At 35.1% G+C, this 26,046-nt stretch overlaps 1 protein-coding gene across 2 annotated transcripts in view; it reads right to left on the bottom strand.

Moving 5' to 3' along the window:
• The window catches only part of LOC138705779 (uncharacterized), a 107,913-nt gene that overhangs the window by 15,167 nt on the left and 66,700 nt on the right, over positions 1 to 26,046 (bottom strand). For both annotated transcript variants that reach the window (XM_069834414.1, XM_069834413.1), the window contains exons 8-14: positions 22,744 to 22,887; positions 21,771 to 21,863; positions 13,423 to 13,556; positions 10,232 to 10,714; positions 4,867 to 4,931; positions 4,648 to 4,767; positions 626 to 774 (exon numbers count right to left, since the gene is read on the bottom strand). In XM_069834414.1, coding sequence (XP_069690515.1) covers positions 626 to 774; positions 4,648 to 4,767; positions 4,867 to 4,931; positions 10,232 to 10,714; positions 13,423 to 13,556; positions 21,771 to 21,863; positions 22,744 to 22,887 — 1,188 coding nt within the window. The remainder of the gene's footprint in view (positions 1 to 625; positions 775 to 4,647; positions 4,768 to 4,866; positions 4,932 to 10,231; positions 10,715 to 13,422; positions 13,557 to 21,770; positions 21,864 to 22,743; positions 22,888 to 26,046) is intronic.

Below are 26,046 nucleotides of genomic sequence, written 5' to 3'. Positions count from 1 at the left end.
GGGACCGATTACATAAGTTGACTGCAGCATGGTACATAGGCCGGGAGCTAGTACGAGAACATTGACTTGGTTCTGCGATCGATTACGCGAATAACAAGGTGCACATAAACAAATCTGGACAGCTCTAAAAGTAAATATACGCTACATAGCATTACAAAGATATATTTTTACGTAGGCCTACCTTTCGTTATGTGCAGAAGAATTATCATAAAATTATTCGTGGGTTTGAGTTTTCTCCTTTCTTTTCTTGTGCTACAATATCTCTGTGTATAGTATCGCTTGTTACCTAGTATGTTTGTATTACATAATGTACATGTAATGTTCAAAACACTCACCAAATTCCTCTGCAAAAATATGAGCCTGAGAACCTTAACCTTCGACATTTTATTCAGTAGATATACTCTTTACGCATGCTGCAGTAGTGAGTGGCGAACGGAGTATTCAGCAGGTACACTGTTTATGCATGCTAGAGTACTGACTGGTGAGCGGATAGTCAACTTGAAACCACCGTAACGTATCCTATCGGTCCCTAACATTACAAGGCTAGTCATCACTCATCAGTATTCTAGTCTATGATATTAGCGATTATGATGGACTAGCTCATGTTAATAATGTTTAATATTACCTCATAACCAAACACTTCGCCTTTGGCATTTTTCCATGATAAAGAGAAGGCATGTTTCATTTCATCACAAGCGCTCCTGCTCTTATAGCTCATTTGTGAAGAATCTGATAACAGTTCTTTGTCTTTGCCAGATGTCCCGTACTCAATTCCTGTAATCATAAGAATCAGAAATAAATAGTAAAATCAGTAGAAATGTTACATTTACCAGAATTGTGAAAGACATGAAGTGGAATAAGTACGTTCCGTGCTCTACTTACAGTTTTATTTGTTACTGGTACCTTATATTAAACATGATTTATGCGATGGCAATTAAGTACTAAGGTTAGTAGATTCGTCGTCTACAGCCAATACCCGTAAGCTCTTAACTTTGAAACTTTTTGAGTACCGTATTTTGTGTTTATTATTTCAGGAATATATTATAGTTTTTGAAAAGTAGGAGATAAGTTTATTAATTTGCTCATTGGGTTCTTCTACAATGAAATATAGGCCAATGGAACCGTTCACAATAAAACGCGTAAACATAAACGTAAGTGTTCTATTAAAGGTTAGCATATAAGTTTGTAAGCTCCAAGCGTTGGATGAAATGTTAGTTGCGATTTATCATGCTCATCCCTGTTTGTATACAGGAATATCAAGTCATACAAACATGCAGCGTTAAAAGCTAATGCAATAGGAATCAATGTCACTTCAATTGGACTTGGAAGTGAATCTTTTTTATATTAATATTAATTAATGAATTATATTAATGTACAGACATAGCCTTCTTCGTTTTGTAACGTTTTACAACGTTTTATTTTTTTATTTTATTGTTGCATCTATCATAACTGTCGTGGAATCAGAAAATACTCGCAATTATAATTTTTATTTTATAAAGAAATTCTTTATTTTCTTACAGTTGATGTTTGCCAGTTGATGAAACTGTTACGAGAACGATACAAGCAGCCATTTTGAATCAGTTGTCATCCTTTCATTTGTTATCTTTTTTAATTGGCTAATACTTATGTTTTCTTCCTTCATTGCTTACATTGTCTACATCCCAGTAATTTTACGTGTTTAAGTTTTATGTTATTACTCGTACGTTTACATTAATTTTCATTGTGAACGGGCCTATTTTTCTTCATTTTCTACACAATCTTAATCATTCTGGCACTGGCATGTCACTTAAGAAATAGGATTTTTATATCACCACCCACTGCCATAACTTCATCGTAAATGTTGCATGTATTCACCATTTTGTTTTTGTACTAGTAACAGCAGTCTTCAATGCTGAATACAGCAGCTATGAGTTCGTGTTCTGGATTATCTGCCACAGTGTGTGCGATGGAGTCCTTCAACTTATAAATTGTGGTAGGTTTGCTCAAGAACATTTCCCGAACATAGTCTCACATGCTGGGTTAATATCTGGTGATCCTGCAGGCCATATTACAGGAACATGCCTACTGGTGACACGACGCCAGAACAATAAAAAACAAACTCGTTGTTATGATGATGTAAAAAGAATCCCATTTCTTATGTAATAAGCTTGATGTCAGAATTTTGAAGATTGTGCAGAAAATATGAGCAATTGAAACTACATCTCACCTTTGAAAAACTCTACATATGAAGACCTCCCTCAAAGAAAGTTGTATAACATATGAAAAAAAACATATGATATACAACTTTCTTTGAGGGAGGTCTTCATATATACAGGATGTTTAAAAAATACGGGGCATAATTTCAGGTATGTATCTCCCACATGTAGACAATCAAAATAGTTTATTATAACATGTGTCCGGAAATGCTTTATTTCCGAGTTATGGCCTTCACAACATTGAAATTCACCGGAACGCTTTTCTTTCCGCAGGTCGTTGCCGCCAAAGGAGACATTAAGAGGACACTCTGACAGTTCATTCCGAGGCGAAGGTTACATTCAGTGTTGTGTAGGCGTTAGACTGTGCGACATGTATTCAAATCAAGAGCTGGCAGAGATACACTTCATGTACGGTAAGGCGAACGGCAATGCTGCGCTGGCTCGTTGTTTGTGCCAGGAGAGGTACCCACAGCGACAATGTCCAGATCGGAAGACATTTGTACGTCTCCATTACCGTCTGTGAGAGTATGGAAAATTTAACTCTCCTGGTTTGAGAAGGGGACGACCAAGATCTACAACTCCAGAAATACAGGAGGAGATTCTGGAGGCTGTGAACATGACTCCTTCTATCAGCACACGAAGGGTAGCGTTGCAAGTCAATGTTCCTCATACGACTGTCTGGAGACTGTTGAAAGAGTATCAATTGTATCCTTATCATTTGCAACGTGTACAGGCCCTGTCACCAGCAGATTACCCTGCACGAGTTAGGTTCTGTCAGTGGTTCTTGCAGCAGTGTGGTGTAAATCCGAACTTTCCTGCCTTAGTATTATTTACAGATGAAGCACAGTTCACACGAGATGGCATAACAAATTTCCACACCAATCAGCATGTATGGGCGTATGAAAACCCACGTGCAACTGTTCCATCTCATCACCAGGTGCGGTTCTCCCTCAACATGTGGGCCGGTATCATTGGTGATCGATTAGTTGGACCCCATGTACTTGTAAACAGACTTACGGGGCAGGCGTACACAAACTTCCTGGAAAACACCATACCTCATGTTTTAGAAGACACTCCTCATCAATCGTCAACACATTCACTTCTTGCATGATGGCGCTCCTGCACACTTCAGTCGTACGGCTGGCTCGCCGGTACTTGGATCGAAGGTTTCCTGATCGATGGATAGGTAGAGGTGGCCCAATTGCTTGGCCTCCACGCTCACCTGATCTGAACCCTCTCGATTTCTACTTGTGGGTCCATTTAAAATCATTGGTTTATTCGTCTCCGGTTCCTGATTTAGAATCCCTTCGGAATCGAATTGTGGCATGTTCTGAGGACATACGCAATACTCCTGGAGTTTGGGATCGTGTTCTCAGGTCAATGAGACATCGATGTGAGGTCTGTATTCAAGCAGGAGGTGGACATTTTGAACATATTCTGTAATGACAACGACCTGAGGAAAGAAAAACGTTCCGGTGAATTTCAATGTTGTGAAGGCCATAACTCGGAAATGAAGCATTTCCGGACACATGTTATAATGAACTATTTTGATTGTCTACATGTGGGAAATACATACCTGAAATTATGCCCCGTATTTTTGAAACACAGGATGATTAATGATGTATGACCTGCTCGTTAGAAAGCACTTCTATAGATCATTTTGAGCAAAACATGTAATATGAAAATAGGTCCGATAGTAAGTTGGCCTGTTTAAGAAGGTACACCTGTTCGAATCCTAAGAAATTAGAAGTGGTTGTGAGCAGAAAACAAGTTTAAAATACACAGAAAAAATATTACAAATTACAGTATTAAACAGAAAGTAACCATACCTCATTTTGATAGTAGATTTTCAAACATATTCCTTGGCCGCACCACTGTTAATCGGGTGCATAGCATTTCGTAGCTCACCGCGGATGATGAGCTCAACAGTATTAATAAATACGAGCAAGTAATTTTTTCTTGTTTGTTTCTTTGTCTGGTACACAAGGTGCGTTACTAGTGCACGAAAAAGTGAGATGGGACCATCATGTTAATAATAAACCTATATACGTCACATGATCTCTAAAGCTAAAGGGACATCTTCGAATGCAAAATTGAGAAATGCTGATGTTAGGTCTACTCATCGACAGCTGATGTCATCGGACCTGACCAATCCTACTTGTCTCCACGCGAAACCCCTCTCCCTTTAGTTGCACATTAAGAAGAATTCAAAAGTTTATATGTCTTCATTCTTGTAAGATTGAGTTAGTACTTTTTTGCCTCAAATATCTAACACAGTAAAACAAGCATTTTACAGTTGAAATAGTCGGCCAAGTATTTATATTTCTAACTCTAAGGAAATCAATTTCATACCGATTTCAATAAATTAATTGTATAACAAAATTAATGTAAAAAAATTCAATAAGAAAGATTACTTACAATTTGCATTCCAATGTTTATTTCGTATACATACCTATAGTATCAAAATGATGTGCTAGCTGGCGAGCAAGAGCATTACCAATTCGAGTCTTGAAGATATAGCTAGGTAGTTCAGGCGTGGATTGTGGAGCCCCGATTAGCCCGAACGGAATGACTGTCACATAAAGAAGAGCGTGTTCATAGGAGAATATCAGTAAATCAGTGGTTGTTTCTTAGTTAAAGAATCTAGGAATGACACTTTGATTACACTCACCAACTATGTTTAGCTGATACACAGTAATAGCTTCAACATCATAGGGGAGAAGATAATAGGACCAACTGCAACACATAAGAAAATATGCTGTATTCACATTTCATCTAGAGATAATCATTGCATAAATAAATAAAATATATTTATTAATATAAATTAAAAGTAGATTAGCTTATATAGGCTTACAATTTTGAGGTATACTCCTCTCCAAGTAAATAGTTATATTTAACGATAAAACACACATGTTAGGTCAAAAATAAAGTGTTCATTGATTTGATGAAATACATTAAAGGTGATATGTTACAGTTGTATGAACACTAATAAGTACAATAAGTTTATTGAATATGTTAGACATGTTTCGGAGATGCTTCTTCATCTTCATTGACTAATTACAACGACGACTAACTGAGTTAGTCTCCTTTAAGCCAAGCAAGAATACGGTTCGAACAACTGAACCACATCGTCGTTGTAATTAGTCACTGAAGATGGAGAAGCATCTCCGAAACATGTCTGACTAACATCTTCAATAAAATTATTGTACTTATTAGTGTTCATACAACTGTAACATATCACCTTTAATGTATTTAATAAATTGTTGTATGTTTATACAAGTCTTATACACGTATAAGCTCAATTAGTATTAATTGATCTTACTACTCTCTTCACTCGCAGTACTACTACATCACCTTAAGGAACTAAATGGAAATATTTAAACAGGTGAATACAAATTAAAAATTCCTCTGTAATTTTTCCTTACACGTACAGTTTCTACAATATTTAGCAGTGGTATTGAACCAGCATGTTTTTCGAAAGAATAAAATATTATTTTACTCTCGGAAAGATATAGTGTTTTTGTCTTCTGATGATCTCAATGAATCTGTTATTCTCACGTCACTTACTTGGAGGCTTTTCAAAAAAATTAACAAAAAAGATGTTATTTATTTATATCAGCTATTTTAATCAATATTTAAAATTAAAGGACGAGGAAACTAAGCAAAATTATCAGGTCGAAATTTCGAATAGGTTTGCCACTTTAGAAAGTTCCGACGAAGTTGAGAAAGAATTAGATGTTAACAGCGTGTGGGAAAATATCAGAGATAGTATCAAAATTGCAGCTGAGCAGAGCATAGGTTATTATGAAACTAAGAAAAAGAAACCGTGGTTTGATGAAGAATGTTGCATGGTAGTAGAAAGAAGGAAATAGGCAAAATTGAAATTCTTACAGCATCCAGTTGAGGAGAAGAGAGATCATTATTTCAATGAAAGACGGGAAGCAAGTCGTACACTTAGGAATAAAAAGAAAGATTACTTGAAGGAAAGACTGAATGAGGTAGAAACAAACAGTAAGAATAAAAACATTCGAGATTTATATAAGGGTATAAAGGAATTTAAGAACGGATATCAGCCAAGGCTAAACGTGATCAAGGTTGAGAATGGTGACTTGCTTGCAGACTCTCCATCAATCCTAAACAGATGGAAAAACTATTTTGCGCAACTATTAAATGTACATAGGCCAAATAGAAATGATCGGGACGAAATTGAAATACAAACTGCTGAGCCATTTATACCTGAACCCACGCTTTCAGAAGTCGAAATTGCGATAGAAAATCTGAAAAAGTACAAGTCTCCAGGTATCGATCAAATTCCAGCAGAATTAATACAGGAGGGTGGAAGTGCATTATATAGCGAAATTTATAAACTTGTACTTGCTATTTGGGAAAAGGAAATTGTACCAGAACAATGGAAGGAGTCCATAATTGTACCTATTTTTAAGAAGGGAGACAAAACCAACTATGGTAACTTTCGAGGAATATCACTTTTGTTGACATCGTACAAAATTTTGTCCAATATTCTTTTGAGAAGATTAACTCCGTACGCAGATGAAATTTATCATCAGTGTGGTTTTAGGCGTAATAGATCGACTATTGATCAGATTTTTTGTATTCGACAGATAATGGAGAAAAAATGGGAGTATAAGGGTACAGTACATCAGTTATTCATAGATTTCAAAAAGGCATATGACTGGGTTAAGAGGGAAGTATTATATGATATCCTTATTGAATTTGGTATTCCCAAGAAACTAGTTCGATTAATTAAAATGTGTCTCAGTGAAACATACAGCAGAGTCCGTATAGGTCAGTTTCTATCTGATGCTTTTCCAATTCACTGCGGGCTAAAGCAGGGAGATGCACTATCACCTTAATTTTTAAATTCGCTTTAGAATATGCCGTTAGGAAAGTTCAGGATAACAGGGAGGGTTTGGAATTGAACGGGTTACATCAGCTTCTTGTCTATGCGGATGACGTGAATATGTTAGGAGAAAATCCACAAACGATTAGGGAAAACACGGAAATTTTACTTGAAGCAAGTAAAGAGATAGGTTTGGAAGTAAATCCCGAAAAGACAAAGTATATGATTATGTCTCGTGACCAGAATATTGTACGAAATGGAACTATAAAAATTGGAGATTTATCCTTCGAAGGGGTGGAAAAATTCAAATACCTTGGAGCAACAGTAACAATTATAAATGGCACTCGGGAGGAAATTAAACGCAGAATAAATATGGGAAATGCCTGTTATTATTCGGTTGAGAAGCTTTTATCATCTAGTCTTCTATCAAAAAATCTGAAAGTTAGAATTTATAAAACAGTTATATTACCGGTTGTTCTGTATGGTTGTGAAACTTGGACTCTCACTTTGAGAGAGGAACATAGGTTAAGGGTGTTTGAGAATAAGGTGCTTAAGAAAATATTTGAGGCTAAGAGGGATGAAGTTACAGGGGAATGGAGAATGTTACACAACGCAGAACTGCACGCATTGTATTCTTCACCTGACATAATTAGAAACATTAAATCCAGACGTTTGCGATGGGCAGGGCATGTAGCACGTATGGGCGAATCCAGGAAAGCATATAGAGTGTTAGTTGGGAGACCGGAGGGAAAAAGACCTTTGGGGAGGCCGAGACGTAGATGGGAGGATAATATGAAAATGGATTTGAGGCAGGTGGGATATGATGATAGGGACTGGATTAATCTTGCACAGGATAGGGACCGAGGCGGGCTTATGTGAGGGCGGCAGTGAACCTTCGGGTCCCTTAAAAGCCATTTGTAAGTAAGTAAGTAAGTAAGTATTTTAATCATTTTTTGTTAAATTGCAAGTAAGGAATATTATCATTAATTGCAATTATTTTTCTAGTCCGAAATACTGCGTCTGTTGATAAACTATAATGTATAAATTGTTATATTAGAATACTATTTATGTAAAGTTGTTGATATACCGGTATCTTTTAGTTTAGTAAGAAATGTGTACGTACAATAATTATCTATGTAAGAGCTATTCCATCTCAAATCGACCGAAATATAGAGAAAATTAACCTTACAATTTCTAAATACAATAAAACTTTTTTTGTGCGTAGAGAACTGTGATACAATGCACTGTGCATTAGAACTTCATAGTGTTTAAATTAAAAATATTTAATTTTATCGTATTTTCATAAAATTAGCAACTTTAGACTGTTGTAGCTCCGAAACCCTTTCACCCAATGATCAAAATCATGGTTTATTTTGATGCAGAGAAATTAAAGTTTATATTGACATATAAACAGATTTTCTTACTTTTCATGGAAATGGAGAAATTTACATTTTTCCTCATTAAGACGCCTTTGCCAAGGAAAAAAATATTTTAAAAATATATAGTTAGATTCCGCATTGAAAGTACAAATAAACACATATTTTTTTTACTGATGTCACGTTGATAAGAAAGTATTGAAAATATAAAATAAAGAAAATAAATAGTACGCGCGTGAACTAACCAGCTGACTGTGAGGCGGGAGCTAGCCGAGGGAAGCAAGGCCAGGAGACATAACACGTGATGTGTCGTCTAGCAGCGCATGGTTGTGCTAGCTTTATCACAGGTTTTCATAAACACAGGAGTAAAATGACGCCCAACGCTCGCTTATCTTCAGCTCTCGGCTAGTGCGTGCGGTACTGCGTCGTTCAAGTCCAGGCGTGTGAAAATAATCTATTTAATACCCTCTAAACTTATTGCCGTGCCACTAAGCAAACAATGCCGAATCCCTCTTAACAATGCAAGATTTTTCTCAATTTTTTTTTTTTTTACATTTTTACAAATTGGCAAAAATCCTAAAAGTAAGTAAAATCAGATTATTTGTCTCTCTGTGTACAATAAAAATAAGTATTACTTCTTGACATAACCTACGAAATGTCAGCTTCAAAATGAGCTCCCGTTCAATGTTCTGCAGTAAATGGTTCCAGAGTTCTGAGCGCTGAAAGAGGCTTGTTTTTATAAAATACGCTAAATTTGTCGCCCAATAATATGAAAACCGTTTGGCTTTCGATAGTATATTTTTGGAAATGCACTCTCTTCATCATCTTGTATAAATAGGGAAAAAATTAGAGTATAAAAAATGCGAAGTTTTTACTGTCGATTTCATATGGAATAGCCCGTAAGCGCTTAATTGAGACTATGAAGAGATTTCTGTTTCATTGATTTACTTTTCTGTATTGTAAGATAATACTTATCGCCATGTTGAAAGACAATTACTCTCTTCTTACCCATCCCGCCACTATACTTCAGATTTCTAGAAGTTGAAGAATTCACTCGTATAAATATGTAGTATTTATATAAGAACTTGGTTAACGTCATACTTCAATGAAAGGCTATTATTTAATGATATGCTTAGATTATATACAAAATAATTTGTGTTAGATATGTTACTACCATTTAAATTAAAACATCGTAATTTTGCTGTGTGTAAAAACAGACAAAATGTATTAGATAGACTATATCTTGTTCTTTTCACTGTTCTCGGTTTGCACTTATTTTTCTATCTATATTCATGCTGAATTCATAATTATATAATATTATGGCACATAACAATACCGTTTACTTATAAATCAATTAATGTTGTCCTAAGCCAATAACCTTACTAACTATAACACTATACTGTGTTAGTCATGCACAAAGGTGACCTAGTTTAGAAAGCTTCTGCGCATTCAAAGTTATACTGTATATAAACTAGGAAATCAATCAGTTCTTTTTCTTTCATTTTTTGGGCATTGAAGTAGTCATATCTGTTCCATTGTGAATGAGTATTTCTCTATTAATTAATAAAATTAATTACGGAACTTCACATAATTGTCCGATATTAATTAAAAGAAACACAGGAATGGCTGATAATATTTTACACTAGTACCACCTACATAATTAGTTCAGCATTCAGTTGATGACTGAAGTAGATTTTCTCGCAAAACCACGTGATTGTGATGTGCAGAAGTGTTCTGAAAGGGTCCCATTTGTAACTGACAACCAGTATAATCTTGATATTCATGTACAGAAAAATTCTTACATTGTGTCCTTCGAATTAGTCTCTGCTGTATAGAAGAGATACAGATTTTCTCGGTACCGTCGCACCAATTCCACTGCATTATGGAGATAACTATCTGAAGTTGTTACATCCACTGTAGAGAGGCGATAATCGAGTAGACTTGGATCTCCGTAGAAAGCTCGTCTTCCATCAGTAACTGCGGTCATGTTTTGCAGCTTGCTTATCAGGTATGAACGTGAAGAATCATCCAGCCAATCTGCAATCCTAAACTTCTCTTCAAGGACAAATTTCAATCGTCTGAAGAGTGTGTCCAATTCGTTTTCCATATCATTTAATTGTTCCGTAGTGAAAGTGGAAAGGTACAGAGCTGACGACACTTCTTCCAGTAGTCCGCTTGTCACTTTTAAACAATAGTTCTCACGGTGGCAGGGATTCTGAGTCTCAACTAAATCCACATAAAGATCATGTGCGAACATTGCCAGCAGTGAGTTGTGTATATTCATCCTGCAGAAACACATTACGAATACTATATTATATTATATTATATTTTGTTGTGTTGTGTTGTTGTATTGTGTTGTGTTGTGTTGTATTGTATTGTATTGTATTATATTATATTATATTATATACATGTATATAGGAAAAATAATACATATATTGTGATAGATTGCTCTTTTGTTTCAACATTTTTTATTATGTGTAATTTCGTATGAACTCAAATTGTACAGCAGCCCCGAAGCCGACAACATTCCTTCAGAAGTGAGAGCATGAGAGATGTCTCTCCTCTCGTATTTGTCTGTATATAAAAATGCTTTTTAAAATATGTAGCTACATTTTTTTGTAAACATATCATCTTTGTTTTTGAGTCAACATTAACAATTGGGCATTTTCAGACAGAGGAAATAATTTTTTTCTTGTATTGTAATATTAAATGTACTTTTCCATACAATGGACATTTCGTATATACGCCATTCTCAGGATGGCCATTTTGAAAATGTAAGATTTCGCAAATTGGATTTTTTAATGTTATGATGTTATAGCAATTTGATCGTTAATGAAAACTGGACATCTTTATCGTGGCCCATATTTCTGATAATCACTTAATCACACTGCCGTCACTGCTTCGATGCCCGTAACTCTAATTTGTGCTCTTCGCTCCGAAGCCGATAGATACACATGTCTGATCTGAATAGTGCCCAATTTTTTCCACACTTGATAGTCTACTAATAGAGGAACTGGGTAGTGAAAACCCCAATTTTTTCTTTTGTGTTTAAAAAAGTACAAAAGTATATATATATATATATATATATATATATATATATATATATAGTTAGTGTATTTCTGCAGATAAGTCTTTTAAATGGTCTCTTTAAGTATGGCGGCGAATGTAATTTCCCTTTAAATGTAGTATTCCGTAAGTTAATAATTTTCAAACTTAAGTGCATTTTTGTCAGAAATTATTGAATCTATTTACATCTAGTGTTTTCTGTATCCTGTATTCTACAATGTGTGTGTGTGTGTGTGTGTATATATATATATATATATATATATATATATATATATATATATATATACATATATGCATTGAAAAAAAGGCAAAATTGTTAATAATTTTTTTTTCCGGTTCACTAAGGGTGAAATATATAACTAAATATTCGTCTAGAATTTACAATACACATTACTTGATAACTTTTGAAAAAAAAAAAAAAAACACGGAATATGAGTGAAGATTGTAGCAAATAATGTGCACTTAAAATCTGAGGTTCATTTAGCAAAGTGGGGAAAAAGATTATCAGTTAGGACTTTTCTTTGCACTTGCATAAGAAACTGATTAGTTGTCTTTTATTCCACAGAATTATTGATTTATTGTATAACCATGGCAATTGTTACTCCACTCTGAGCACTAAAAGCCTAGAGGTATTGAACAAAACTTTTGTACTGAAATTCTTTGATCGTACAGAAATCACCACTCAGTCCCCTTAAAAACTGATACTGTTTATAATAAAGTACATGAAATATGCACAGAGAGTCTCTGAGAGCGTGTGTTTGCATTGCATAGATATTTAATATTGTTTTATATATTTCAGTAAATGTATCATCTTAGCTAGAGTGGTTTTCTCATTGCATGTGTGGGCAAAATGTGGGGGCTACCGAAAATAAAAGGGCTGGCTTATGAAAATTTTTTGTTTTGTCTAATCGTGATAAAAATATATTACATTGAATATAAGTTGCCTTTAAATAAATACTGCATTATTATTGCTGTTAAATCCAAGCGGTATTTTGTACACGGGTGCTATTCCTGTTATTTACCGGCTTAAACACGAGTACAAGAATAGATGTAAACACACAGTATCGGAGCATGCGGGGAGAAACCGCAGCTTCGACTGTTCTAGTATGATCGACGTACACATAACTTATATTCAAAGTAACTAAACGCAGGGCTCTAGTTATAAGCTATATTCGATGATCAGATAAGTCATAATTCGTGACCACTGGGATCCATCGATTTAATACAAGTGATTTTCACCTGAAGGAAGATTTGGGAAACAGCAGTCGGCCCAATTTTACTATATGCATTGAACTGGAACATACTCGTATGTTCCAAAATCTATTCGATAGATGTAAATTCGACAAGGTGTATTTGTAACATTAAAATATGTATATTTTAATTAAATTGCATTACTCTGGTAACTAAGGTCGTTCAACGATTCATTCTATTATTAAAAGTTGAACACTCACTTACTGATATTGCTGATGATTCATATCTGATTATAATAAATTATTGAGAAAATAATTAAGTAAGCAACGAAATTATAAAAGCAAACACAATTTCTGCTCTCGTTAACAAGCAAGCTTATATGATGAGTCTTAAACTTTTCAAATACAAAAGTCACTGAAATTATTTATTAATTTTTTTAATTGGGTTATTTTACGACGCTGTATCAACATCTACGTTATTTAGCGTCTGAATGAAATGAAGGTGATAATGCTGGTGAAATGAGTCCGGGGTCCAGCACCGAAAGTTACCCAGCATTTGCTCGTATTGGATTGAGGGAAAACCCCGGAAAAAAACCTCAACCAGGTAACTTGCCCCGACCGGGATTCGAACCCGGGCCACCTGGTTCCGCGGCCAGACGCGCTGACCGTTACTCCACAGGTGTGGACCTGAAATTATTGTATGAAAGGAACATAAATAATAATTTAAGTAGCCATACTTATTTTTATCATCCGCATAATCTTCTAGCCGTTCAAAGAGACTGTCAAAGTAGTTCTCAAAGTAGACCTGAACTGTAGTGTCTGGGGTTACAGTTCGGTGTACCAATGTCTGGAAGAGTGTCGTCCAGTCCACCTACACATTCAAATAACTTCGTGTCAGAAATATAAATGAATGAATTAATTAAATAATGTACAAATAAGTACATAAATATAATTAAATAAAGAAATAGTTAACTCGACTCTACTCGCACTGCGAAAGAACAAAACACCTTTCAATGTGCAGATTTACACCTTCCGGAGTTTCTTCTCTAACGCTTCCCTTCCCCATATATGGTAGCTATTAGGTTACGTCCATTTTCGCCTTTTTCCCCCTTCAAAAATTTCTAGAGCTCCTTCCGTGGAGCAGCGAAATCCGGAGTGAGACAAGGGCTAATAGACTTGGAGCTCACATATTCAGTTTTTCTCAGCCCAAACTCGCTTGCAAGGACTCGTTTTCGGGTATCTTTTCTCCTCCAATTTCCCTCTCTTTCAATAATTCAATTCAATCTCGACCGAAATAGGACATTTAAACTCTCACTTGACCGACTATCTCGCGTATAATGTTGCAACTATAATGATGGCTGAATTACTGAAGTACTATAATCGGAGGGTTATGGGTCTCTTTTTCGTGGAAATTTGGTACTATACCAACCAAACATTTGCCTTTATAACTCGAAATTTATAGTATAATTATTGATTGATGAAACTACAAAAAAGCCTCAATCAGGTTGGTCAACCCTGGGGTTTCAGCCAGTGATCTCCTCAATACGAGTGCCAGACGCAAGCGACTGAGCTGCAACGTTCGGCATCAGGTCTTACTCACTCAAGAACAAAACCAATGCAAATGTAGTAGAAGTTATACACTGAAATTTAATGGATCACTGTATAATGTAGCTGAGTGTTTGTATGGATGTGAAGTGAAAAATGTATTTCTTTTCTTCACATGCTTCGTTACAAACTGCAATGACAGTTCTTGGAGTGAGATTGGTACTACAAACTTAAACAATATCAAAGTTGAAAAAATAACAACTAAAATTAAAAACATCTAAAGGACTTCATTGAATTTTGAGTGTTAGGAAAAGTGGAAATTAGGTGTCAGTTAGATAGAGCTTACTGCTTAAGTGTAAAGAAATAAAATGAAAATTTTTCTAAGAATAGGTACCGTACATTATAGGAAAAACTGAAGATTGCATCAAGTTTTGTGACAAGTTCGAGTTCGCCTTAAAGAGACATGACAAAACAGAATTTCAGTAATATTGAAATGTTCCGTGGATTAGCTAGGCTAATGTCAGAACTGGACAGTGTCTTAAAATAGCACACAGGGCAAACAGAAGACAGTATTTTGTTGGGTTTCTTCAATACAATCCAAAATAAGTTTCTGGACTCAATTTAAGAGGATTGTCTTAATCTGATAAGAAATTAATCATCACAGATTAATTACATCGCAAATTAAGTTTATGGTTACTCAAAGTCTTTAGTTGTTAAAAGAATGAAGTTCAAGTTAGGGTAGAGGGAAAGAGATATACCTATCAAAATGTCCACTCTATTCCCTCCTACGTTCACCATTTAAAGTAAATTGTTTAATTTTGCGTAAATGGAATGTATGCAAGTGGAACTTTTTTCTTTGCATCTTGGAACAAGTTTCCACTTTTTTCTCAGTTTCCTAAACACATTGCTATTCTTGACGAGATTGTGAAGAAATGTATTCTTAGCTGTCTTCACTTCATCAGATGAAATTCAAATTGCTGTATATGACCATTTTGTACAAATAAAGATACAAAATTTTGGAGTGTATGGCCAAAATTAGGATATTGGGGACGACAATAACTAAGACTTTTCCTACAAGACGGTGATTTCCTCCTCTTGTTACAGTTTTTAACAAATTTATGCCTCATTTTGACGTTTTGATTAAGCTATTGACCTCTAGTAACAGACCTCCAGCAACGAGAAATTGATAGAAATGGGCAAATAGAGACCATGGCCACTATGCTTTCAGGACTTCAATCCTATGCATGTTTACTTATGGTCTTACGGTGTTATGTGAAGTAAAAGGCGTAGGCCTACGGTGTACCCATTAACGACATTAATCATTTTGAAAGAACGAATCAAAGAAGCTACTACATTCGTCACTGCTGATGTTCTTGGTGGACATACAGTAAAAACGTATAGGGATAATAATCTTTCATTTTTTGTTGAGCTATAAAGCGTTTTATTGCTGTAGTTTAACCATATATAATCATTAGGGCAGACACATAGCGATCATTTTTTAAATAGGTACCTATAAAAATAATTTCTTATAGATTATTTCAATTTGAAAATTAGGAAGGAATTTGAATAGTAATGTTATATATTTAGGATTTAAAATACAACAATGTGTAGGACGTATTGAAACAGAAATATAATTCGACCTGAAACATTAGCTCCGACTAGCGGCAAATATAATATGGAAGTCACAAAATTTGTATAAAAAAACTGCGTGCCGCACATTTCTGTGCAAACACTGCTACCTAAAAGAACGAAATTGGCATATTGCATAAAATATTATACTATGTTGTTGTTTAGTCAACTGTTCGAAGACAGTTCTGAACGTCAGAAGTGATACCAGGAAGGAACCAATTATAACTAGGCCAGGAGATAATGGGATAGGGTGGTCAGTTCCTTTCCCTCTCCATTGCATACATCGCCGACTAGTTAAATAATACACTAATCAGACTTCAAATCAGTACTTACTTACTTACTGGCTTTTAAGGAACCCGGAGGTTCACTGCCGCCCTCACATAAGCCCGCCATTGGTCCCTATCCTGAGCAAGATTAATCCAGTCTCTACCATCATATCCCACCTCCCTCAAATCCTTTTTAATATTAACTTCCCACCTACGTCTCGGCCTCCCCAAAGGTCTTTTTCCCTCCGGTCTCCCAACTAACACTCTATATGTATTTCTGGATTCGCCCATACGTGCAACATGTCCTGCCCATATCAAACATCTGGATTTTATGTTCCTAATTATGTCAGGTGAAGTATACAATGTGTGCAGCTCTGCGTTGTGTAACTTTCTCCATTCTCCTGCAACTTCATCCCTCTTAGCCCCTAATATTTTCCTAAGAAACTTATTCTCAAACACCCTTAATCTCTGTTCCTCTCTCAAAGTGAGAGTCCAAGTTTCACAACCATACAGAACAACCGGTAATATAACTGTTTTATAAATTCTAACTTTCAGATTTTTTGATAGAAGACTAGATGACAAAAGCTTCTCAACCGAATAATAACAGGCATTTCCCATATTTATTCTGCTTTTAATTTCCTCCCAAGTATCATTTATATTTGTTACTGTTGCTCCAAGATATTTGAATTTTTCCACCTCTTCGAAGGATAAATCTCCAATTTTTATAGTTCCATTTCGTACAATATTCTGGTCACGAGACATAATCATATACTTTGTCTTTTGACGATTTACTTCCAAACCTATCTCTTTACTTGCTTCCAGTAAAATCCCCGTGTTTTCCCTAATCGTTTGTGGATTTTCTCCTAACATATTCACGTCATCCGCATAGACAAGAAGCTGATGTAACCCGTTCAACTCCAAACCCTGTCTATTATCCTGAACTTCCTAATGGCATATTCTAGAGCGAAGTTAAAAAGTAAAGGTGATAGTGCATCTCCCTGCTTTAGCCCGCAGTGAATTGGAAAAGCATCAGATAGAAACTGGCCTAAACGGACTCTGCTGTAAGTTTCAATAAGACACATTTTAATTAATCGAACTAGTTTCTTGGGAATACCAAATTCAATAAGAATATTGTATAAAACTTCTCTCTTAACAGAGTCATACGCCTTTTTGAAATCTATGAATAACTGATGTACTGTACCCTTATACGCCCATTTTTTCTCCAATATCTGTCGAATACAAAATATCTGATGAATAGTCGATCTATTACGCCTAAAACTACACTGATGATCCCCGAGTTAATCTTCTAAAAAGGATATTCGACAAAATTTTGTACGACGTCAACAAAAGTGATATTCCTCGAAAGTTACTACAGTTAGTCTTGTCCCCCTTCTTCAAGATAGGTACGATTATGGACTCCTTCCATTGTTCTGGTACAATTTCCTTTATCCAAATAGCAAGTACAAGTTTATGAATTTCGCTAGATATTGCCCTTCCACCCTCTTGTATTAATTCTGCTGGAATTTGAACAATATCTGGAGACTTGTACTTTTTCAGATTTTCTATCGCAATTTCGACTTCAGAAAGTGTGGGTTCCGGTATAAATGGCTCAGCAGTTTGTATTTGAATTTCGTCCTGATCATTTCTATTTGGCCTATGTATATTTAGTAGTTGCCCAAAATAGTTTTTCCAACTGTTCAGGATTGAATAAGAGTCTGCAAGTAAGTCACCATTCTCAACCTTGATCACATTTACTCTTACCTAATATCCGTTTTTAAATTCCTTTATACCCTTATATAAATCTCGAATGTTTTTATTCCTACTGTTTGTTTCTACCTCATTCAGTTTCTCCTTCAAGTAATCTCTCTTTTTATTCCTAAGTGTACGACTTGCTTCCCGTCTTTCAAATGTGTACAAATACAAATTGTTCTTCCTCTGACACATATCGTCAAGTGAGATATACTGTCTGATAAGCAGAGCTGCGATTCCTTTAACCAAAACATTGAAAATAGGTTAGTGGTCCTAGACCATCTGCACAAACAGCGCTTAACGAGCGCGCGCGCTCCTCCGGAGCGGGAGAGCCATGTTTTCCGCTCGCCGAAAGGGAGAGGTAGATACGTCAGAATGACACAGACGTTATATATAGGTAGAGGAGAGGAAAACGATAACTCAGCTATCCAGTGGAGCGAAGTTTGTAGGCCTATTCTCAGTAACTGTTTCACGTTGCTTACCTACTGCTACAGTATAGTATGGAGGAATCTAAAAAACGGAACGTAACATTTAACATTTAACGATTTACAGCTCGAACCTATTGATCTTCAATGTGACCTAAGGGCTAAAGATCATTTGAATACTACTATTAGCCTGGTTGAGTTTTACAAGACTAAACATTAGCAATAATATCCATGACTACACAGGCTGGCTGTGAAAACGATTGCTATGTTTGGCTCAACATTTATATTTGTGAGGAACTGTTTTCTATAATCAACTTTAATAAAGACAGACATCGAACATCTGTAACTGATGTTTCATTATGATCGGACCCACACCTGTGGAGTAACGGTCAGCGCGTCTGGCCGCGAAACTCGGTGGCCCGGGTTCGAATCCCGGTCGGGGCAAGTTACCTGGTTGTGTTTTTTTCCGGGGTTTTTCCTCAATCCAATACGAGCAAATGCTGGGTAACTTTCGGTGCTGGATCCCGAAGTCATTTCACCGGCATTACCACCTTCATTTCATTCAGACGCTAAATAATCTTAGATATTGATACAGCGTCGTAAAATAACCCAATAAAAAGTATGATCAGTAGGCTACTGTTCCTTTCAGCTGCCAACAGCATAAAACCTCGTTTTCATGTACTGATAAATAAAAATATAACAATGATATTGTACATTTAAGTAGCTATACAATTTCTATTATTTCTGTAGAATAAATATCTCTTTATTAATTAATAACGGGAATTCATTTCATAAACACTCGTAATAGTATTTATTTTTGTGTCTATTTTGTACGAGGTCACCCCTTCTTCTTCTTCTTTTTTAGTAGGTTATTTTACGATGCTTTATCAACATCTCAGGTTATTTAGAGTCTGAATGAGATGAAGGTGATAATGGCGGTGAAATGATTCCGGAGTCCAGCACTGAATGTTACCCAGCATTTGGTCATATTGGGTTGAGGGAAAACCCCGGAAAAACCTCAACCAGGTAACTTGCCCCGACCGGGAATCGAACCCGGGCCACCTGCTTTCGCAGCCAGACACGCTAACCGTTACTCCACAGGTGTTGACTCACTCCTTCCAGTCCACCCTTATACAGAGCGCAGCTAATATCTGCATTCCGCTCATGAGCTGTGAGCCGGCTGGAGAGGGCAAACCTTGTGCAGGCCTGGAGTAGACTATAGCTGCAGCCTGAAGTATAGAGTTACAAGAATACACTTGCAACGAGAATACGATATCAAAGGAAATCGTCCCGTGAAGGTTTGTTTTCCTTACTCAGGTACGTGAACATTTAATTTATTGCGAGCACAAGAGCTAGGTCAGAACGTAGTCTTACGTTGTTCAGAAATATGCCGAAAATAAGAAAACACAACATGCAACAAATATTGGTAAACGAGTTTGGCTGTGAGTACTTTTGTGTGAAAGGGTGTAATATATTTTGTAAAGTGTGTAATGTGGAAATAAGAGAGGAAAAGAAATACATTTCGTTCAGGATCACTAAAATACTGTAGGGAGGTGAAACAGTTTTGGGAACAGGAAGAATATATTAGACTAAATTGAAGGGAAGAGAGAACAGGAATGACATGGTGGATATTAGGTACCGGTATCTGGAGGCTCAAGAATAAGAGAGGGAACGTAGAGAAGGATAAATGTCCTTTATGTGGATTAGCGGAAGACGCAATACATATTACGTTAAAGTGTCAGGCAACGAATGATTTGAGAAACAATTGGGTGGATAAAAAATTTCTACAAATAAACGCTATAGTAGCTTATAAAAAAGTGAATGGTCCCCTTAACGCCAGCAGTCTGCATAAATTAGGAAAATTTCTTTTTAGAGTTAAAATTAGATGGGAAGAGAAAGTCAAAGCTCTAACAGATATGGAATTATAAATGTTGAATAGTCGGACACGATAGGAATCTACGAAAAGTAGTCAATGAAGTTAACAGAATAAATTTTAAGAGATTGAGTATAGAAGTGAAAAAGCTAAAGTAAGAGTTTTAAATACAAGAGCTATACTTATTATTAGTTTACCATCATCATTATTATTATTATTATTATTATTATTATTATTATTATTATTATTATTATTATTATTATTAGGGTGTACAGAGGATACTTATAGGTACAAAATGTAGTTTTTCTTGTAATGTTTGTATAGAGAGCGATGGCGGATTAAGAACTGGAACACATCTAATCCGCCATGACGTGAACAAAGATTGATGAAATAAATAAATAAATAAATATAAGGACCCCTAAATATATATATATATATATGTATATATATATATATATATATATATATATATAAATTTCAGTAACATTGTAATTCAAGAAGACATAGTGAACGTATGAAAATTCATGTTAAAATACAACAGGAAGAACTGCCGTCCACCTCACGGAATACAAGTACCCAACAAGATTTTTTACCCGACTGCACTTCTTTTTTTTTTTTAATACAATCAGAATATATAAAGATCAGTGAACCATATACTGATATATGTTACCCATAGAAGTACATTTTATTTATGAATGTCAAACTGTAATTATTAGTTTTTGTTATTCATAGAAGTGTATTGCATTTATGTATTTTATTTAATTACATTTCAAAGTTATATGAAGTTTACTGTGTTAAATTCCAGTGCAAATGTTGCTAAATAATGAAAAATTTAGTACACATGGAAACTTTGTTTCATTGACCTGCTAGAAGATTTTTAACCAGATTGTATCTGTATACACGCGAACACTGCTTCCGAATGGCCGACCCGGGTGGCGCAAACCGTAGAGGCACACAATGACCCTACGGCTTGGTCCAAAGGGTTGTGGGTTCGAGTCCCGCCTCGGGCATGGATGTTGTGTTTGTGTTAGTTTAGTAAACAGAAATCAGAAAAACTGAAAACCTGAAAAAACAGAAATCATTCGGAAAATGGCCTCCGGCCGGATATAGAAATTATGGTAATTAAAAAAGTGGGATAGTAAAGGTATTCTGTCTCTTTTTTTTTCCTCTAGAAACATAGTCGCTGCGTCGTTTACAGCACCGCGCAGGTTAAAGGAATCTCGGATCTGCTGATAAGGTAACAAAATATACAAAAGGAATGAATAGTATAACTTCTATTATGTTCATTAGTCATTTCATTACAATTATCCTTTCCTTTCGCATGTTTGACTAAGTAAGATGGCATGTGCCCCGACTTTCACCAATGATTTATCTTTCCTTTAGCACAAAGTCCATTACTTTTACAATAATGCATTCTTGTTTCTATTTTAATTTGACTGCAAGGTTCTTTAATAACGTATACTAATTAGATCTACTTGTTTGATATACCTGCATGTGAATCAATCATATTACGATTATATTGTATTATTGTATATAAAATAAATTTAGTTTTAGAGAAACAATTGCATTTCTATATTTTGTTAATTAATAATACCTACCAATCTGTACTTCATTTCAAGATCTTTAACTGTATACGCTTTGTGATCTTTGGACAATAGAGTCTGTCTCATATCTCCAGCAGCTGGAAGTTCCTGAAATAAATTAGTGTCGATATTGTTACTAATATATACTCATAATATAGTGTTGACTTAGGGCTATACTACCTATTAATACAGTTCGATGAAATATGAAAAAAAATGTAACTAAATAAATGTTTCAAATATTTAATTAATACTTAAATTAAATCTTGTCGATGAAATATGAAAAAAAAATGTGACTAAATAAATGTTTCAAATATTTAATCAATACTTAAATTAAATCTTGTTTTACAGTCAGCAAAAATCGAAAGATCATATTTGTTGAGTTTGTTTTCGAGTTCAACTTTGAAGAAAATATCTTTTTCTAATGAAAAACCTACAGTATTTCTTGCTTAAGAAGAGAACTGCTATTTTGCAATAATTTTCTGGCATATAAAACAATACATATCCATTACACGATTAATGCTGTGAGTATACTTTTTGCTGGTTGAGTGGAAGAGAAGGCCTTACGGCCTTAACTCTGCCAGCTAAAATAAATCATTATTATTATTATTATTATTATTATTATTATTATTATTATTATTATTAAACTTCTAAGCGGTATTTGCATTCTACTTTCGTGATTCTAACGAGAAATTATCTAAGCGAAACTTTGATGAAGCTATCAACAACTTCGACATTCAGGTATTAGATGACAAGAAAATGTCAATAGTAAGGTATAGGCCCTATGTTTTAAAAACATGCTCAGGGCTGTTTCTCATTGGTTTCAATCACCTCAAAACTACATTAACATTAGAAGGTTGAATGTAATAGAGAATCTACCGGTAGGCCTAATCTGTTGCACAATGAAGAGAGTACGCATGTTAAAGAATTTAAAGTCGTCACGAACATCTTGAATGAATTTTCAACAATATTACAGAAATGGTATATTTACCTGAAGGTGATATAGGATGTCAAATTCAATAAAGATTCTTAAATTCGTGAAGTTTTGTTCCATATTAAAGGGATCCATTTCTCTGAATATGTCGAATTCTTTGAGAGCCTTCTCCGTGGTGTTCATATACTTGCCATAGTCTCTCTAAAAGAATCACAATAAAAAATAAATATCACAGAATTACATAAACTTGTAATTTCTCATTTTACATAATACATGATGTCAGAAAAAAAGGTTTGTAAAATTATTCATAATACATTCTGACATATTACCTTTCGCAAAGGCACACTTTTCCCAATGGTAGAATACTTTGATATAATCCTTACCCAATAAATATACAACATACATTTAAAGCAACGAGTAGTGGTGGGAGGTGTTAGTTTCGAATGGTAATTTGTTGAATAAACAAGGGTGTTTCCTGAAAATAATTTTGTTAGAAGAATGTAGAAAAATAACCCCGATTGGAACTATTTTGAGAGCTGGCTGATGGAAAATTTTAAATGAGAGTTTTTAATCCGACAGATGTAAGTGTTATTTGGTAATACTTACTATTAAATTATACGCTGTAGGGTCAATGTATTAATAGACTAGACTGTGAACACCAATGGGCAATTTCATAGTTGTGACACCTTCAAATTATGTCACCTTCAATGTAATTTTACAGTTATGATGAACATCTGCCAGGTTTGTACAACTGCTGGAAACAGTTCTGAAAAATATTTTTTGGAACTGACCAAAAAGCTTAACTTACGTTACAGCTGTGATAACTTCTTATGTATCATCATCATCATCATCATCACCATCATCATCATCGTCATCATCATCATCATTATCATCATCATCATCACCATCATACAGATTATCCTTATTTTTTGCTTATCTTAGGCCCTATTTATTTATTTAATCTGGTGGAGTAAAGGCTATCAAGTTTTCTCTACAACATTTTTTGTATCACTTTAACATTGTGTATGGCCCATGATTTTTTCACCATACATGTATTAATGCAACAGAGTATCCATTCAGAAATAGACTTTGAGCTTCAGAGTCCTGGAATGTAACATTTTCAACGTTTCGGAACCACATACAAGTTCCATCATCAGGGCTACTCTGGTCATACGTATTTGACCTGATGAATTGATGATGAAATTTGTAATATGGTGGCATAGGCGGAGATACGTGTTGCATGGGGAACAACAGGTTCAAGTGACATAGGCCTAGTGTCTCTCCCTAGCATAATTTTGAAGAGTTATAATTGATTTGCAAATGGATATACAGATCAACGCTTACATAAACGTTATATTTCTAAATTTATATAGGCATTCATTAGGGATTTATCTTTTTATCCTGCAAGTAAGAAAGAATTGGGACAAGTCTGCAACACTGTATTGTGCTGGGACTGTACTTTCCATCTCTTTGCAGCGTACATGCTCCTGTTCAGTCAATTAAGCACTCCATGGGTATTAATAATAACATTTTTATAATAATATACCGTACTGCATAATAATGGACTTATACCATAATTAAACGTTCCATAAAAATTAAAATTAAATGCGAGTGATGTTAATTTTTAAGGTGACCATGTAAAAATGACTATTATAAGTGAATTTATTTTGATAGGATTTTAATTGCTTTTCACCAGTAACACTGACAACACTGCAGTGTTGATTGTCACGTGATTTTTAAATTAAATCAGAATATTCAATATTACCAACGACAATGTTATTTTAGTTTCTATAGTTTTCCATACAGTTCACTTCATATGACAATGAATTAGTTCGCGGGAGACCCGTTCCTTTTTTATTTAAAGTGTACAAAGAAGTTTAATTAAACGTATTGCTAATACTACGGATAATACGAGTAGTGTAAGTGTTGGCGCATCTGCTATTATTGCATGTGATAACATGAAAGATGATTTTCAGGTGAAGCTACGGCACAAGCATCATCATGCGAAATATTTTTAAGAATGAAATAAGATAGTACACTATATTTCATTAATTATTTTTCAAATACAAATGTGTATAACACGTTATGGTATGTTCAAATGAAAATCGCTAGGAGTGCGATAAACATTAAACGTAATCTTAAAATAAGGCCTTTTTCCAATCTAATTAAAATTGTAATAATGGTTTTAACTTTGCCTTCATACAGTGCAACGTATCAAAGGAGCTACTCAGCAATGTTCGAATCAACAATAATTAACTTCGATCTGTAACTAATGATGACTCAAGAACGCTTCTCCAATTAGATGGTACTGTATTCTGAAAGGAATATTATTAAACGATTAGATCATAATGTGATTGCGGATGAGTAGCCTACATGAAAAAAGAAACATTGCAATGAAGAATACAGATACAGGTCGGAGCATTACGTGTGCCCCTCTCAATTTAGTGTAAGTTATTTTACAGCAAAGATACACTTCGGGATCATTGTTTCATTTCAAGTATTACTATTTATACAGGGTGATTCATTAGAAAAGAGCCATACTTTGAGAGGTGATAATATGGAAAACAATACATGTCTCATTCTCAAAAATTTTGGAGAAAGAAAACCAATCGAAACCATGAGAAACGGGAATAGCGCAGGTGATAATAAATTAAGAGGTTGTTGCTTGTATGTTGTGTTTAATTTTATTGTCCATTTCTCTGTACAGAGCATGTTAAAAAATACCACCGTCAACCTCGATGCACTTTGCAGCTCGTGTAGTCAGATGACGTGTTGCTAATTTGAAATGTTTCGGATATACCTTAATGTGATCACAGGCATTTAAAACGCGGGCAATCGATTGGTCCCTTGTTTTCATGTGCGCTTGTAGGACTTCGGTCTTTCGCCAATCCCACAAACAATAGTTTAATGGTGTAAGGTCGCGTGACCTTGGTGGCCAAGAAATGAGACCACAGCGACCGATCCAACGCCCAGTATAGATTTCGTTGATGTACTGGATCACTGGCCCATCTTGTTGAAAGTAGCCTACTGTATATTTCAGCCCGTGTTGAAAAAGGAACATACTGCATGTATTCTGGTATCACATTTTGCAGGAACACAAGATACCTTGCTCTGTTAAGACGGTTGTCTAAAATAACTGAACCATTGAGATGTTCATCAATATATTACCATATGTTAACTGCGAAACGATGATGGAAATTACCATCCACAGTAGCATAAGACCTTCATCTGCCCAAGGCGATAGTTGCTCATGTTGTTGATTCCGTTACGGATAAACGTTGATTCATTCATGATCAGTTTATGTGGAATCAATCGGCATATGCAATGATTCATTGACATCATCTACTTTATGAAGGTGTT

Source organism: Periplaneta americana, chromosome 9 (genome assembly GCF_040183065.1).
Source record: "Periplaneta americana isolate PAMFEO1 chromosome 9, P.americana_PAMFEO1_priV1, whole genome shotgun sequence".
Lineage (NCBI taxonomy): Eukaryota > Metazoa > Arthropoda > Insecta > Blattodea > Blattidae > Periplaneta > Periplaneta americana.
This window is presented reverse-complemented; position numbering and strand designations above follow the sequence as displayed.